The 18,620-nt window shown below is 43.1% G+C and overlaps 1 protein-coding gene across 1 annotated transcript in view; it reads left to right on the forward strand.

Annotated features, from left to right (window-relative positions):
* WSCD1 (WSC domain sialate O sulfotransferase 1) overlaps positions 1–18,620 on the forward strand; it is a 209,021-nt gene that overhangs the window by 125,741 nt on the left and 64,660 nt on the right. Inside the window, exons 4-5 of the mRNA XM_083172250.1 lie at positions 36–220; positions 15,688–15,803. Coding sequence (XP_083028376.1) covers positions 36–220; positions 15,688–15,803 — 301 coding nt within the window. The remainder of the gene's footprint in view (positions 1–35; positions 221–15,687; positions 15,804–18,620) is intronic.

Raw genomic sequence — 18,620 nt, forward strand, 5'->3', positions numbered from 1 at the left:
TCAATTAAATTGTTTTATTTTTATATTCTAAACAGAACATATCTTTATGCTGGTTTAGCATATGGAGCTGAATGTTACTGTGGGAACAGCCTGCCCTTGCACCAAGCCAAAGAAGAGGAATGCAACAATGAGTGCAAGGGAGAGAAAGGATCCATCTGTGGAGGTGTTAATCGTCTCTCCGTCTTCCACTTAGAGGAGCTGCAATCAATGGTCAAGCAGAGTAAGTTTTGTAGAATGTATAAATACAGTTTGAGTATGAGTTTGCTGACCTGGCGCTGAACCTCATAACAACAAGTACTTATGAGATGTGTCAGTTTTATTTAAAGTTAAATGCAAAAATGTACTTTTTAAGAAAACGAAATGTCCTTATTCTCAGATTAGCTTCTATTCACGTACCTTACACAGGCTAATGTATGCTTTATGGAAGTAGATTGTGCTAAACTCCCTAGTAGCTGATAACTCTGAAATCACTGTATCAATATAGAACACATTATCCAACATTATAATATACAAATTGACAACGCACCAAATCCGCTCCTTGATGTACAACTCTTCTGATAAACTTTACATGTTTGCCCCATGCATCTTGGACACAGTATGACACAGCAGACTGCAAACACTTGCTCTTGTGGGCTTACAATGCAATGAGTATGAATCCTCGGTGGTCGTGCCCCGTGGAATAAAAAGTGAGCAAAAAATTTGTTGCACTGTGAAGCATTGCTTCATGCCGTACAATGTTTATCCTCCGGAAGATCCAAGAGACCCACTGCTTCTGTTGGTAAGAGAGAGCGATGGGAAAGGGAGATTTGTATGGAGGTGTGATTAGTGACTGTACTCCCCTCTTGGTACCACTGGACCCAAATCATCACAGCAGATCTATTACCGGAGCCATATTTTGTAAAGATATGCCCACTGGTAGCTTCTCAGATTTGACACAACATCACACATTGGTCACATCATTGGAACCCTGAGTAACTCTATGGCTACTCTAAATGACTGTTGCAACTGATGCACCATGACCATACACACTATGTCTGTAGATGCAGTAGCTGCTGAGACCCCCCCCCCCCCCAAAAAGCTAAACTGTCATGATACTCCTGAGTTTTAGACACAACTCCCCATTGTCTCCTACAAATGGTTGCTTGCTGTCAACCAAACTGTATCTAAATCCACACCGTGACCATGCCCATCACATATATAAGCACAATGCATGCTCAGACCCAGTGGTGTAGCTATAGCACCGCAGCCCCCGCGGTCGCGGGGGGGCGCTGTGCATATGGGGACGCCGGGGGGGCTGCGGTGCTATAGTAATCCCCCCGCCCCCTATCCCCACAGGCTTACCTGTCCAGTGTCCGTGCGTCCCGGCTCCCCTCCTGGCATCAATCAATGCTATGGAGACGGACCACGATAAAATGGCTGCCCCATAAAGCAGACTGTTCTCTGAAACTGTCTGCGGTATGGGGGCGGCCATTTTATCGTGGTCCGTCTGCATAGAATTAATTGAAGCCAGGAGGGGAGCCGGGACGCGCGGCGGACAGGTAAGCCTGCGGCAATGGGGGGAGGGGGCATTGGGGGCACGGGCAGCGGGGAGAGGGGGGGCGCCCCCCATTAACGGCGGGGGGGCGCCCCAAACAAAGCTACGCCACTGCTCAGACCACAACTTTGGTCATTTGCAATTGAATATAAACAGTGTCCACCTAGGAGTCTGGCCCTTAGATAGCAGCAATCTAGAAAACTGGCATACCAAATAACAAAATAAATAATAAATAAATAACGTGGAGTACTGTATTTAATAGAACATAAGAATCTCTGTAAACTAATCATTCCCTTGTGCACCTACAGCAAACCTAACTCATTTTAGCCATATGCTCTCAATGCCTTCCTCAGTAATGTTCTCTTCATTAGCCTCACATGTTGATGCAATAGTTTCTTTATGTTTCTTTTTTAATAAAGTAGTATTTCCAGGCACAGATACTTTCGAGAGACGGTTTCTCCTCTCAGTAAATTCTGACCTGATTAGAAGCTCGTCTAGTCTTTGACTGAAGCAGTATCACTTTTTTTACAATTTATTTCCCATACTTCCTGCTGGTGGCTAGACGAGTAAATTACTTTTTATATATATGTGAAATAGCTGAAGTGCCATATAAAATATTTCTAAATGAAAAGTAAACTTTTCTAATTTAATCACATAGCCAGTGCTACTCAAACGGCCATATATTTTGGGAGATGACTTCACAAACCAGGTTCCTGCTTCCTAAAGCAAATCGGAAAAATGAGCAGATCTCTGAAGTTACATTTCCTAAATCTTTTAAACTGGTTGTCAAACAAACCAGAACAAATGTAGGAAAAATAAGAAAGAATACAATTGTCGGGGATCAAAGGGATAGATCCTATATGTACTCCGGAAAATCATCAGAAGTCTACAGAAGCGCCCTATATTTCCCTACTATCGACCTCCATAACTATAGGAAAATGTTCCCCTCTTAGATGAAGGGTTCTTAGAAACCATGATCCTGTTATGCTGGTGTTATTTTGATGGCAACAGTCATACTCCAAGGCCTCAAGATATTTGGGGTGGGGCGGGCAGGAACAGTGCTGTTTTATTATGGTGCTACAAGACTTTTGAAGGGTCAGGGCAATGCAATTTTTTGTGTGCAGGACCCTAATAGAAATTACAACCCCATGTTAAATGTAGTGGGCATAGTTTGCCCAATAGTAGTTACAAGTTCACAGAATGCATAAATCAACATACTGATCCAGAACCAATTGCATGTGCAAAAAAATATTTATTTAACACAAGCAAAAGTGAAGGCAGTGATAAGTGAAGGCCTTGCAGGCTACAGAATACACAAATAAATACAAAACATGCACTAGGAAAATGCTGGTCTACTGGAGACTTGAAGCAGAAATACTTGGTAATTATCCTGAATGCTGTGGAACAATGCTTGAGTGACAGTTCAGTATAGCACTAGTTGAATGACTGTAGGTAGGTATGCTGAGTGCTGTGGAAAAATGATTGAACGACAGGTAAAGATAGCACTGGTTGAAATTCAGTAGGCAGGTATGCTGAGTGCTGAATGACTGTAGGTAGGTATGCTGAGTGCTGTGGAACAATGTTTGAGTGACAGTTCAGTATAGCACTAGTTGAACGACTGTAGGTAGGTATGCTGAGTGCTGTGGAAAAATGATTGAACGACAGGTCAAGAAGATAGCACTGGTTGAAATACAGAAGGTACTGTAGGTATGCTGAGTGCTGTGGAACAATGCTTGAGTGACAGTTCAGTATAGCACTAGTTGAACTACTATAGGTAGGTATGCTGAGTGCTGTGGAACAATGATTCAGCATGTGTTCAGAATATTGTAAGTAGTGTAAACAAAATAATCTGATGCAGAGATTCAGAACAAGGAGTCCTTACACAGAGTCCAGCACAGGCAGAACATCAAACATAATAGGGCAAGCATGATACAACAATATGTTAATAACAGCTGAAGACCAGGTGCAGCCATTGAGGCAAGTTAACTACATTGTACAGGTCCTCAGTCCAGAGCAAGAGGAGCTGAGTCCATTCAGCAGCCCCCAGTAGTGAACACCTGTACTACAAAGGCCCAGGTAATGAAAATAGATTCCTAACAGGCAGTGACTGACCATGGCAATACTGTAGGGCAAGAGATGAAAAAGATTGCTATTTGGGATGTAGTGAAATGAGAGTATGCTTTCTGGTAAGTGTCTGGGCCTAGGTAATGTAGTTCCATACATACAGTATGGACTGGCTACACACAATGAGCTGCTTAGGACAGCTACTGAAAATCTCGGCGGTATTACTGAACACCACACTTTCAGAACACCGCTCCCTTCAGTAGCCGGGTGATACATTCCCCCGATATGATCTTATTGTGCATACCATAATGAGATATCTTGGGGACAGGACCCAAGGCTAAACACAGAATATATTTATGCTCCATATACACCTTGACCCTGATTCTGGTTGGTTTGCAAAAGCAAACTCCTTCTTTAATGGGCAAAACCATGTGCACTGCAAATGGGGCTGATGTAACAAGTGCAGGGAGTGTTAGATTTGGACGGGGTGTGTACTTCAAACTAATATATGTACTGCATGGTAAAATTAAAGTTATTTACCCTGCACAGAAACAGCCCCACCTGTAGTTCTACATGGTTTTGTCCATTAAAGAAGGAGTTTGCTTTTGCAAACCAACCAGAATCAGGCCCCTTATGTACAGAGCCTAGAAGAACTTTTATACAATTTTTTAAAGAATTTTGTGCGTGAAACAAAATTTGTCTACATACACAACATTCATTAGTTTTATCTATTTGTGTTGGACCAATTTGACTCTACTGTTCTCCATAAGTATAAGCCAGTATATTTCCTTTTCCAAGCACTTATTTAATGTAAAAAAAAATTGCTGACTTGCCCTACAAGCCTTGATGTCTGATGTTTTCTTATCTTCTGGACTCATTACTGCCAAGATTGCAGAATTATCTTATATTTTAGAATGAACAGACATATTACTGACACATAGATGAGATTTTACAGTAATTAATGTCTGCAGCATAAAATAATGGATCAAATGTCAAATAGATAATATAAAGTGTCTGATGCACCTAATCCCCTGTGTTACTGCAGTGTTATTAAAACAATGGATTTCATGAATATATTATGTGGAAAAACACCAAAGGTGTAACAGTCATTTTATTCTGAAAATTACCCAGCAATAATATGAGAGAGAGAGAGAGGGAGGGAGAGACGGAGAGGGAGAGAGACGGAGAGGGAGAGAGACGGAGAGGGAGAGAGACGGAGAGGGAGAGAGACGGAGAGGGAGAGAGAGAGAGAAGAGAGAGAGAGACGGAGAGGGAGAGAGAAGAGAGAGAGAGGGGGGGAGAGAGGGGGAGAACAAGAGACAGTTGAAGGCAGCTCTTTGAACAGTGGAGAAGCGATCAATTGATCAGCCTTTGTCTATCAGTTCGCAAATGTACTTGATAAATGGCCGTTAGTAGCTGTTTGGTTGTATGTATGGGAAACATTTTCACCTCTCCACTCTTTAGGCCTGTTATATCTTGACCAAAGAAAGAAAGAGGCCCATTTATAAAATAATATTTATGACTATGTCCCTGACAAAACCCTTGTTCTGGGAATAGCAGCAAAAATGATGAATCCCTACAATGTAATATTGTGGCCTATTTACACCCGTTCAGTCAGATCTGAATTCGGCCCCGTGTCCGCTGGTAGGGGGTATGTGCTCATGTGCAACCACCGGGAGCGAACGGCTTTTGGGGTGGGCGGGGGTGGACACAGGACTGGAGCAGGGGAATGCCCAGTGTTTTAGGGGCATCCAGATTTAAATGCTTGGGTATGCATGCTGTTCGATGCCTGCTCGGGGTGGGTGGCTGACGTCACATGATGTCAGTGCCCGCCCCCTTTTCATCCATCTCCGTCAGAAATAAAAGTCAGTTTAGACAGACTTTTATTTCCAAAAGGGAGAAAGCTCATTCGATGGTCGATGACCATCGAATGATTTCTTTGCCCTTCTGCCGCATGTGAGGGGATGTTCTCGGATACATCCCATCGCATGTTACCGAGGGGGTGTGTGCAGCAGGGAGGGGGCAGGCGCCCGGCGGTGGTGGGATGCTTACCAGCTTACGCTGCCTATCAAGCGAGTTTGAATCAAGCCCACTGTGCCCAAATTGTATTGTAAATGCGGCCATTGGTAAATGGGCCTTGAAGAGAGAGATTTCAGAAAATACATACATATGACGTAGAAATGAAACACCGAAAAATAGATATAAGAAGATACAGAAATATGGCATCTGGTAAATGAACTGGATCATCTACGGCAGTGGTTCCCAACCCTGGTCCTCAAGTACCCCCAATAGTGCATGTTTTGCAGGTCTCCACACAGAATCACAAGTGCTATAATTAGCTCCACCTGTGGATCTTTTCAAATGTGCCTGAATAATCTGTGCACCTGCCGGGTGACCTAAAAAACGTGCACTGTTGGGGGTACTTGAGGACCAGGGTTGGGAACCACTGATCTACGGTAAGAGGATTCCAGTCGCTATGGCTAGTAAATTACATTATCCATCCATTACACATGAGTTATTTTCCATTCTCAATAAGTGGCCTATTTATATAACAATAGTGGTTCTTCCTATAAAACAACCAACAACAGCTATGTAAGTAAGTTTAATTTATATAGCACACTTTCTCCAGCAGGACTCAATGCGCTATGTACTGTAAATAAAATAAATAAATTGACCTTCGTAACTTTATATGGGTTATTATACTGTATTTTACAGCAGACTACTGGTATTTTTCCATTGAAAACATACATTTAGTACAAAATCTAATTGCCTAGTTTATAGTCCACTCTGATAATGTGGGACAGTACGGATGGTGTAATGGTTAGCATTACTGCCTCACAGCACCGAGGTCATGGGTTCAATTCCCACCATGGCCCTAATGGGCCCCATACATCAGCAATCACAGTTTATGGATTTCCAGATCCAGGGATTTTTTGGCCAGATAAATGGATTTTACAATCTATCTGACTTTGCCCACACATTACAGATTTATTTCAGTGATCGGCAGATTTTTCCATCTAAAGATTGCATCTTCATATCTGGAAATTGCCCCAATCGATTGTCATTTCAGCTGTTCATAATGTAAATAGATGAAGAAGACGAATTGGGAATGCCCACACATATAAAAAAGATCTGCAGATAATACCAGATTATTAAACATGTTTAAAAACCTGATTAAGCAATCGATTGGCGATTTTGATTGGGATTGCCAAAAGGGGGAGCCCGCACATCTAAAATTAATTGTGGCAATCATCTCCAGATCTGAAAATTGTCACAATTAATTGCTGATGTATGGGGCCCTTAACTGTGCAGAGTTTGTATATTCTCCCTGTTGATGTTTGGGTTTCCTCCCCCAATCCAAAAATTATAATGGTAGGCTAATTGGCTCCCAAAATGTTCAGATATTCTCTGTACAGCGCTGCAGAATATGTGTGCGCTATATAAGAAACTGTTAATAAATAAATAAATAATGTTCAACGGTGTCATTTTAATGTATATACCCATTTTGGATGTGTGAATAGAGGAGACATAACTGTAACATACGGATTATTGGTCTTTATGAAGGCAATCAAGAATGGTGCACATCCCTACTTATCAAGGCAGCTGATAGAAAAGGGAGGTGGGAAAAGGAGAGTATGTTCTCTTTTCCCAGATCAAGGTTTCATCATCTACTTTAGTATCTCCGTTCCATGCACGGTTCCTTCATCCCAATGTAGACTGATGCGCTTTCCCTTTTCAGACATCTCCTCCTCCTCCTGCAGAACTATGGAATGTAGAGGAGGCTAAAGTGACACTTTGTTCTTCCCATAAAGCCTGCTCTTTGCTTCTGGTGCAGTGTGTGTCAGTCTCAGTAGTGTCATTTTACCAGTTTGGGATCTTATATCTGGAATGCTTGGGACTTGGCTTATAATATATGAGTTTTTCTTTCATTTCCCTACTGTTAATTTACCATAAATTGGTAGCAGAGCTCCTCATAGTAACTATTAGGAAATATATGCCTGTGAATGTAATAAATTACATTGATATAAAGGAATAATTATTGGGAGGCGGTAATCCATGATTACCAACTCTATAGTGATAGTTTTCGTATAAGATATGCAATACCTGTTATTAATGTTCCAGGTGATCTGGCTTGGCCCTGCTGTCATTGCTGGCTATATTGAAAATATTTGATCCAGTATATCAAACATAAAAGTACTCCTATACAGTAAAATAGAACATTTACTTTATGGATATAATAAAAATAACAATATACAGTATGTTTAGCGACTTTTATTTCCTTTGGTCGTACCCTTTACTAAACCAGCCTTAGCGTCCCAGTCACACGGCATCGGGGAGCGGATTCACTACCCGTCTCCACTTCAGGGAGATGGGCGGGTGCGGGCTTCATCAGAACAGGACAAGCGAGCATCTCATGCGCGCACACCCCCTTGTGGCAGTTTGGCGAACGGCGGGCGGATGGCAATTCTGAACATTTTTCAATCCTGATTTCCGGGATGGAAAAAATGCCCCGAAATTGGCATTCCTAATGCTAACCATTACACCGCCTGTGCTGTTAACACTCTATTTTCTTATTATAGCTTTTCTTTGATGGTTCTCATTGCATGCCATTTTTCTGGTCCCCTTTAAGATAATTGGCAGCAGGACAGGAAACTGCCTTTGTTAGGAGAATGGAAGACAGACAACATTTCATCAGCAGGGTCTCTATGACAAATGTCAAGCCTTGTGTGATGGGTTCAGAAGTGTAGACGCTGCAAAGTCTATCGCTTAAGGGGCCGTTGTCACTCAAAATTAGGGCTGGTAGTCTGGCTCATTTGTGATCCTGCTTACCCCATACCCTGTTGCTTTGTACCCCACTCACTACACTGCTAGTTTTGCTGTTCACTTATACATAGAAAGGGTGGATGGTAGATTGGCACTGGTGAGTCCATGTTATAATGTGCCCTGTTTATTGGGTTCAGTTACTATCAGGGGCAGATTGGCCCACCGGGAAACCGGGCCATTTCCCGGTGGGTCGGCCCAAATCTCATTAAAATGGGTCGGCCGCGCTCCCCCCCGGGCTGGCCGGGCCGCCGAGAGCATCCGCAGCACTTTGCCCAAATAAAAAATGGTCGCGGGAGGGCTGCTGCGCATGGGCGCGCAGCACCTCCCAGGCTCCCTGCTCCCGTTCCCTCTCCTACCGGCAGCTGAAGAACAGCAGCAGCAGGTGAGCCGCCGGTCTGCCCCCCCCAGCATACCGCTGCCGCCAGCACCCCCTCCCCCCGGGCATACCGCCACCGCCCCTCCCCCACCCACACCCAGGAATATTGCCACCCCCCCGCACACTCTCCCGGGCCTGTTTCGTCACCCAATCCGCCCCAGGTTACTATATATCAGTTGTCCTTAGAACTCCTACAGTTTTGACCTTGGAGAGACTGCTTAGCCAGAACTTTACATACAATAAATAAAGATATTAATACTTATAGTATTTATATTTTTAGGGGTACATTTATTGATTATATTGAAGATGGAATGTTACCCATAGCAACCAATCAGATTCTACTTATTTATTTAGCACATTCTATAAGATAATAGAATCTGATCGGTTGCTGTGGGCAACATCCTAACTCCAATAGAACACCCATCTTATCTTTACTAAGATGGTAGTTCTATTGAAGATGGGATGTTGCTATGGGAAACAATCAGATTCTATGTATTAGGTTATAGAAGGTTCTAAGTAAAGAAGTGGATTCTGATTGGTTGCTCATAGCAACATCCGCTCTTCAATAGAACACTCATCAGTAAATAAACCCCTTAGTATCGCTAATTTATAAAGAATCAAACACTTCCCATATTGTAAAAGAGTAAGCAGGTTAGAACTGGTAATATAACAAATACATATTTAAAAGTCTTTCAGATACAGTATAAAAGTTGCATAAAGCAAAGGAAATGTTTTACCAAAGCCTAAATGAATGCCTGTAGAATATAAACACAGAAACCTTTTTGTAACATTTCTGTTAAATTTACCATTTTTTTTTAAATGGAATTCAACTTCTCTTAATTTCTGTACAAGCTGAGCACTAACACGGTTAATGCTTTCTCCTTTTGAAGTTCCAATTCTTATTGCTTCATTGCAGATCAGAAGGAAAATCAATACAAAAGGTAGGGTGAAGGGAATCGGCTTGTGTTTTTCTACTTATTTTGTCAGCATATGACATTTGAACCAGTAATCAAATATCAGGATATAAAGCTTGTTGTAATTGCTAATCAGGCTGGTCCTCCGCCAGGAAAGAAAAACAAATTTGAGGCAGATTTCGGATGAAGGATCTTTTCTAAAATAAAATACCACACGTCTCCCTAAGGGCATTGTTATCGAGATGGAACATGTAACAAACCCCTGGGTCTTTCTCTTTCTCTCTGACGTCTTACACTGTCTCACAAAAAAAAAAAAAAAACACACAGCCGTAGCTGGTTACAGATCATTGGGTACAGTTATTTTTTTTTTTAGAAGTATCAGGATTGGCAGACAGTGATCTTCCCTTAGTTAAAAATAAAATCGATTAAAATAAAAAATACATAAATTAGGGAAGAACATGTTGGCTCCTATTATAATTTACATTGTTTTATATATTTATATAAAAATGTATTTTTAAATTATGTGTTATGTTTTTAAATATATGCTTTTTTTTGGTATCTGGTTAATCGCTTTTATACTATACATCATGTTTATTTATTATGCAATGTTCCCAGAGAATCGCAGATGTGCAGCAGATTTTGGCATCTGCTCTGTGGAGAGAGGAGGGGGTGCACACTCAAGCTCCACACTGTCCCCCTCCTATTATCTTAGGAGGGGACCAGGAAGGATACTTTTTTTCTCCTCTTGTTTTTTTAATTTTAGATTTATTTTATAAAATTTATTTTTTAGAATAGAAGAGTCGAGTCACAATTCTGTGTATTAAAAAATTGTGATGAGGAGGGGCCACAGCTGAGCAGGCGTGAGGTGCATGAGGCAGCAGCTCCCCCGGTGTTTACTGTGCAGGAGCGGGCTGCCCGGATGAGTTTACCCGTTCGCGGGTGCTGATATCAGGCTCCAGGAGTGCGAAGCAGCGTTCAGGCGCCATCTTGTAGACGCGGCTGTGTGCGTGTGACAGCAGTCGCAGGCAGCGTGTTGCCAGTGTGTGACGGGACTCCGGGCGGCCGTGTATTGCTGCTGGTGTTTGATGAAGGAGAAAGGAGACGGAGTAACACAGCGGGTTCGTTGGCTGCTGGATATTTTAACAGACACCTGACTGTAAGCGTTCAGGACTGTAAGGCAGTGCTGTCTTTTCGTATGGGCTTAATAGGCACTTGCCCAGGGGCCCTGTCCTGATAGCTGAGGATCCCCTTTTTCCAGGGATACCAGAATTTTGAAAATCGGCCCTGGGGAACTAGAGATATCCAACTTCAAATCAGCAGTTAATTGCAATTCCCAGTCATATTTCTCAGGTTCTCTCTGACTTAGAGTTTTTCTAAGAGTATATTTTTGTCGACACTAGCGGCTTGTCTCTATCATGCCCACAACCAGAGATATCAGCCTTCCAGCAGCCGGTCCCTGCTCCAGCTCCAAACGTCTGGTGTACAGTTTTATATTTTTGTCAATGGATTGTTCTGGCTCCTGATCTCTGATCCCCAAGTTCCCAGCACCTCCTGAAAGTTGGGACTCTATGTTTTTATACTATTGAATTAAGGCTAAGAAATCTATCTGCAGATATCTACAGTCAAACAAGCTGCCCTTCCACCGGAAAATGATGAATATTAAGCCCACTCCGTTATCCAACTCTCTCCTGCATATAGAACACCCCCTACTTCCATGGAAGTCATTTACAAGGGACCCTTCATTCAGCTCAGTGCCCCCTTCCACAGGTTAGTGTTCACCCTTCCACCACCTGTGCAGTAAAGGAGTAATTAGCAGAAGTTATTGCTCCAGGTCCTACATGTTAAATGGAAGATAGAGCACCCCCTGCCACCCGTGGGACATCAAAGCTGCTGCTGATAGCACCCCCCCACCCCTAGGAGGGGATAATGGGTAAGGGCCCCAGTGCATTGTTTTGCCCAGGGGCCCACACTGCTTTTAAGACGGCCCTGCTGTAAGGGTGTCCAGTGGCATGAGTACTATTGCAAATTGTGACCCGGGTGGTTGGCTGATATCAGTGCCATATATAAAAGAAAAGTTACTGGAGTACTGTAAAGAAGTGCCATATTTATTCCACTATAGTGTTCCTACATAGATCCGGTAAAGGGGATCACAGCGCCCTTGTGCTGGGCTGGAAGTAGTTGTTGCAACAAGGGTGACTTTATTGCATATGGTAGTTGAATAAACTGAGACACTGGGTCCAGGATTCGATACAGTCTCTTTCACCATTTATAAGCTGAGGAACTTGTGTGAAGTTACTATTTGTGAAGCACATCCCAGTTGCACATCATGGGTAAAACTGGCACAGCATCAGCGGCCACACATTTGGAAAAATATGCCAGGTCTCAGGCTGGCAATATGTCCTAATCTGCACTTCCCACCCCTCAAACCACCACATCAAAAGGTTCTAACCAGCTGCCACCCAAGATACCACACTGCAGCAGATATTGGATGCTATCAGCAACAATGAGACACGGCTGACGGAAAAAATAAATGATCTACAGGCCGACATAGGCCAGATTAAACAAGATGTATAGGCCTTGAAAGACAGGATGAAAGAGCTCGAAAGTCGGGTCTCTAACAACAAAATGATGCGCTCAGTGGACGATATGGCGGGTCAGATTCAGGACATTAAGCTCAAGCTATCAGATGTGGAAGGCAGACTATGCCGTAACAACATAAGGCTGGTGGGTCTCCCTGAGAGGATGGAAGGGAATGAAACATCTAAATTTGTGGAACAACTGTTGCTTGATAATTATACTTCCACTCCTTTGTCATGGCAATTTGTGGTCTAAAGGGCTCATAGAGTTCCAGCTAAGCCCCATCCACCAGGGGCCCCACCCCGTACCCTGATCTTTAAAATGCTTAACTTCCAGGATATAATTTTGCGACTTTCTCGTACAAAAGGTCCATTGTAGTACAAAGGGTCCAAAATCTCTGTTTTCCCAGACCTCTCCTTTGAGGTTCAAAAAAGCAGGGTTATATTTTTTAAAGCACATTTACAAAAAGTTTTAGGCTGCAGAAGTACGGTGGGATTACGAAGGGGGTATGTGGGCTGCAAGGAAAAGGAGGGATTCGCACTTGAAGCACAGGGAAGGATTTACACTCAGGCTCATCAACAGGAGGGTCAAGGGGGACAGCTGTGACATGCCCCGCCAATCTGAGGGGCTCCAGAGCATGGCTGCAGAGGCAGTTATGTTGTACTCAGTATTGTGTTCCCTCGGCCGTCTGTTCAGTGTCTTCGCATCCTCAGCCATCTACATACCTCCCAAATTCTTCTGTCATAGGATCGGGAAACAAGTGCGGCGAAGCCTCATGAGATGACGGGTCCTAAGGCTGCGCCCCCATTTTTCCGACGCTCTGCAACTCTGAATAGACACTGTGTGCATGCCCTATTCTCTTCAGACTGGGGGGGGGACTCCCAACTGCCCCCCCCCCCCAACGTGGGACAATGGCGGTAAGGCTGCAGGGGGGAGGAGGCGTTCTAGCTGCAGGGAGTAGGGATTCCGAAATAGTGTTCTGGTCTTCACAGAAAGCAAATGTCAGAGGATGCTGATGCAGGGTGTGGTTCATTAGGTTGTCACTGTCTCTGTCAACACCAAAAGGTCCACATGCACTGTGCAAATGTGTCAGTGCACATGAAACATGAAAAAGATTGACATGAGCTTTTCAAGGTTTTTTTGGTGCCAATTAGTGTACCATGTCCTCTTGCTCACCATTCTCTGGGCCAGGTGCATCACTCCACGTGTGTTTAACCTTTGGGCCATGCTGACCATATGTTAGTCGGCCATGTGGTACAGATGTAGCAGGATTCATCTTTGCAGGGGATGGCGATGGCGACGCCAGCCGCCATCCCCTGCCCCGCGCCATCTGTATGTCGTAAGGTGACGCGCGCGCACGAGGTGCGCACTCGTCCCCTTCCGACGGTGCTGCCCTCGGTCGCCCGGTGCCCACACCGGGCGACCGCACCCCCCACAGTGCCCTCGGGTCCCCCCCAGCCCCCTCGAGCGGGAGGCAGACAGTATTGCGTCCGCCTCGCCGCCCCGCCGCCCGGATACTGAGACGCGCGTGCGTGGGGGACGCACGCGCGTCTCAGTCAGTTGGAGCGCCGTGCTGCTGGCGGATTGCCAGCAACAGTAAGGCCGGATTCATCTGTATTGACCTATTGACTGTCGACCTTGATATTGCCTATCAGCCATCCAGATACCTTGATGTTATCTTGGTGTAACTGTTTCTATGCCATTCAAAGTTCAGTCATTCTACGTCAACTATTGTATTGCAACGTTTGAAGTTATAATTTGTTATATTTGAATTTTTTTTATGTGAGGTCTGTTTGATAAAAGGTAATGCGGAGTAATAGTCGTGAGCTTTGCAACCCCATAAAATGTCCGACATGTGAATAAAAGAATACAGACCTGTTACTGCAACAATGTCAAAGTTTCCCAGAACTCATTTATTAACAATTATTGATGTAATAGTGCACACACACACACACACACACAAGGAGGCAAAACCATGCGAGGGGTAGGCATAACTTAGGTAGAGGGAGAATGGTTTAGTTCACACATCTCCATGCTTCATCATTTTGGGGCATACCAATTGCTCCCTGAGAAGCTACCGGCTTTACTCCCTGCATTGATAGATGCCGCATCTATTCAGAGATGACAGCTGCAAAGATGTGATGATCTCCAGCTCCCCCAACTGTGTCCACCCCCCCATGACACTGTGATCCGCGGCTAGGACAGCATGACAGTGTTAAATTAACAGGAGGTAGGTTATGCCTCACATCAGTATGTGCCCCAGAGGCACTTTCTACCTAGGGGTCTTATTTAGTAAGCCTTGGAGAGAGTTAAAGTGGAGAGAGATAAAGCACCAGCCTATTAACTCCTAACTGCCATGTTCCAGGCTGTGTTTGAAAACTGACCATTAAAAGCTAATTGGTTGTCAGTTTATCGCTCTCCAGTTCTTAGTACATAGACAACGACATTTCCAACCACATGCACCAAGGGATTTTTTTTTTGTCAGCAGCCAATTAACGCACCAGGGTGTTTTAAGAATGTGGCCGGATAGTGGAGTTTCTGGAGAAAACCCATGTGAACATGGAGAGAACATACAAACACACTTGTAGGACTTTGGAGGGAAATGAACCCTGGAGCTCAGTTTTATAAGGCAGCACCCTAATAATTGCAACACTAAGCTGCCCAATTTCAATTAGTTGTGTCTTTGGGGGAAATTTACTAAGATGGAAGTTCTGTTGCACATGGGATGTTGCTATGGGCAACCAATCAGAATCTACTTATTTATTTAGCACCTTCTGGAAGATAATAGCATCTGATTAGTTGCCCATAGAAATTTCAAATGTGTAGTAGAACTCCAATCTTAGTAAATTCCCACTAAGTATCAAGCAATCTTCCCAGAAAATTTTAAATATTGGCTAAGATTTGAAAATAAATAATTAAAAAAATGTTATGTACAGTGTTGGGCTGCTTGGTGATTTGTATTCTTGCACAAATATTGTTGCTGTAACTCCTGATACTGATACAGTTATGTTTTTTTTTAAGTGTTTTCACAATAACAAACGGTTAATATGCGGTTAATATGCGGTTAATATATCACATTGGCTATTATTTCTGACTGTAGACACTTGGGCAATGGATTGTATTATAGCCAGTGCTCTGTGTACAGTGACAATTCAAAATTGCTAAGATGACAATGCCATATATTTATAAAGAAGGATTTATTTTCTTGGTTATATTTTAATAATGTTAAATTTTCATTCAATTAGTCTTCAATAAATAAATGATTAAACAAACTTCAAGTTGATTCTTTCTGTACAGTTGGATCTGGCAAGACTGAAATAAAGCCATTGACTTACTAATTACCAGTATAGACACTTCAGGGCCTCTTTTAATCAGATTCCTATTTCATGTCCCTATAGGGAGGAATGTTACCTATCGAGGATGTTTCCGAGCTCCAGAAAATGGGACACAAATATTTCCAGCCTCCTTCCTCAATCTCACCGCAGAGATGTGCTCAGAATTTTGCTCTGAAAAAGTAAGTGTGTTCTTACAGATTTTTGCTAATGTTGCATGAGATGGTTATTAAGATTCCCACTGGCTACTGCTGTAATCCGTTGTGCTGTTAAAAATATTGCACGATTGAGTGTACATTGGACACACCATCGGACATTAGAACGAACCTACAGTATGGTTGCTCAAAATGTCCGAGGGTAAATAGCTGCCAGTGCCAATGGAACTGCGTCTTCCAATTCATCTCCAAAACTTTAGCTACCCAAATCCACCCCCAGTCACCAACTATTGGATCTGCATGAGGTTAATGCATTTCTGACCTGCGTCTCTGTGCAGTAACTATTGGGACACATGTGCAGTCAGTCTTCGAAAACATGCGTAGATGTAATATTTGTGTCCACTTCTGAATTACTGGAATGCATGGTTTCAATATACAATATATAGCTTTGGATGGATGATATTATCAGTACTGAACATTGGGCCAATATCTATCACTTATGCTGTGTACACAAGGTGAGATTTGACATTAGATTTTGACTAAATAGTATGCAGATCGGATGTAGATCGCACAGGTTTTTTACCTTGCAATCCCGATGCGAGCTCCCGTGACAGCACAAATTGAAACCCAGAGGCAGCAATGACTATACAGTGCAAATCTAATGCAGATTGCATGAATTGTATGTAAATAGTACAGAGATAGCAAAGATTGTATAGCACTTGAATCTTAAGTCGAATAGCAAGGGAATCTCACCGTGTGTACACACCATTACTGTGAATTCTTCTCACATTGAGATTAACATTGTTTACTTCCAAGTTTGCAATGTAAAATAAAATGTCTTATGCTGCTTTCCCACAGCAGACCCGTTTTAAGTACTGGTATTTTTAAACGGTATTTAAAACGGTATTAGCATTCCCACTGCAGCACAATACCGTTTTAAATACCGTTTAAGTGCTATTCCCATCGCAGTGAACCGTTTAAAAAAGAGTGCCTGTCTTTCATAAACCCCCCCCCCCCCTCCCCTGGTACCTTTCCTGGACCCACCCTCCCTCCCCTGGTACTTGCCCTGCACCCCCCCTCCCTCCGCTGGTACCTGCCCTGCACCCACCTCCCTCCCCTGGTACCTACCCTGCACCCACCCCCTCCCCTGGCACTTACCTGCGTGGGGGATCCGGGCAGCGGGGTCCGGCATCATGGCATGGGCACAGCACTTCAGGTCCCTCCCTGTGGCTGGTGATGGATGCAGGGCAGTGGGGAGGCAGCGGGGTGGGGTCCATTTTGGGGTCCGGGCAGTCCCTGGGGCTGATGGTAACTAGTAGTTCCCACTATGCGCATGTGTATTGAGCGCCCTGCATATAAATGAGCTGCTCATTACATATGCGGATATGTAATAAGCAGCTCATTTATATGCATGGCGCTCAATACACATGCGCATAGTGGGAACTACTAGTTATCGTCAGCCCCAGGGACTGCCCGGATCCCAAATGGACCCCACCCTGCTGCCCTGCATCCATCACCAGCCACAGGGAGGGACCTGAAGTGCGGTGCAGGTACCCTTCCAGGAAAGGTACTAGGGGAGGGGGAATTAGTGTGGGATTTTTAAATACCGTTTAAGAGGCATTCCCACTGCCTTAAAAACGGTATTTAAACGTGTAGGACTCTGCTTTTAAAACGGGTTGAAATACCGGTTAACTTTAACCGGTATTTCAACTCTGGCGCTTTCCCACTGCAGCCTTAAAATGGTAAATTGTGGGGGAAAAACGGCAATATACCGTTTAAGAGCTGCAGTGGGAAAAGGGCATTAAGTAGTAAAAATAAAAACACAATTGTGTACAATGTATCATGCTAATGATACATTGAAAATAATGCAGGTCAGGAACAGTCACATACAGTACATGCTCAACTAACGGCATCTCATGTATGACACATATATGTATGTCCATGCACAATATTTTACAAGCAATGTAGAAAGCGCCTACCATGAAAAATGAATTTGTCATAAGCCAATCAGTATCAGTACTATGTAGTGCTGGTGACATCATCATCATCATCATCATCATCATCAGTGTTTATTTGTTTGGACAGTCATAATGTATATGTATTTCTATACCGAGGTACAAAAACCCTCTATTCTGAGCATGTGCAAAACTGTTTGAGCAGAATTATGGTTGTCCGCACAGACTGTATGTGCAAAACTGTGTCATATTTTACACTATGCAATTCAGAATTGCGAGGGTTTTTTTTGTTTTTTTCTCGGTCGATTTTATTATAAAATGTATTAATGAGAGCTAAAAGTAGATTAATCAACAAAAGTTCAGGACTATATGAATGGAAAGAGGATTGACCAATGTACTGTTTAAGCAAAACAAAATATATAAAAAAAATGTATTGTTCAAATGACTCGCTACTGTGAAAAGAGGTCAGTGAATACATGTATGTATGAATGCATTTGCTCTGGCTGAGACAGGAGTACCGCATTAGTTATACTGTAAAAAAAAAAATATATATATATATATCTGTTTCTACTGCACTATACTGTACAAATAAATTATAATTATACATGATTAAAAATTCTTTCAAGGGAACTCCATGAATGCCTCATTCCGTTTAAATGAGAGCACATAAACCTTTATTGGGCACACACGCACCAATTTTGGTTTACGTTTTCTCTAGAAGGCCCAGTTGGGTAAGTTGCTCTGATTTCAGGTAAGGCAAATACCTGCCAACGACCTTTACTCACCTACTACAATCACAAACATGTGTCCCTTTAAATCTAAATTATACCAACAGTTTAAATGAAAACAAATCCTATTTCTTTGCTACATTCATAGTTACCAAGTTCAT

This window comes from Crinia signifera, chromosome 2 (genome assembly GCF_055691185.1).
Source record: "Crinia signifera chromosome 2, ASM5569118v1, whole genome shotgun sequence".
Taxonomy (NCBI): domain Eukaryota; kingdom Metazoa; phylum Chordata; class Amphibia; order Anura; family Myobatrachidae; genus Crinia; species Crinia signifera.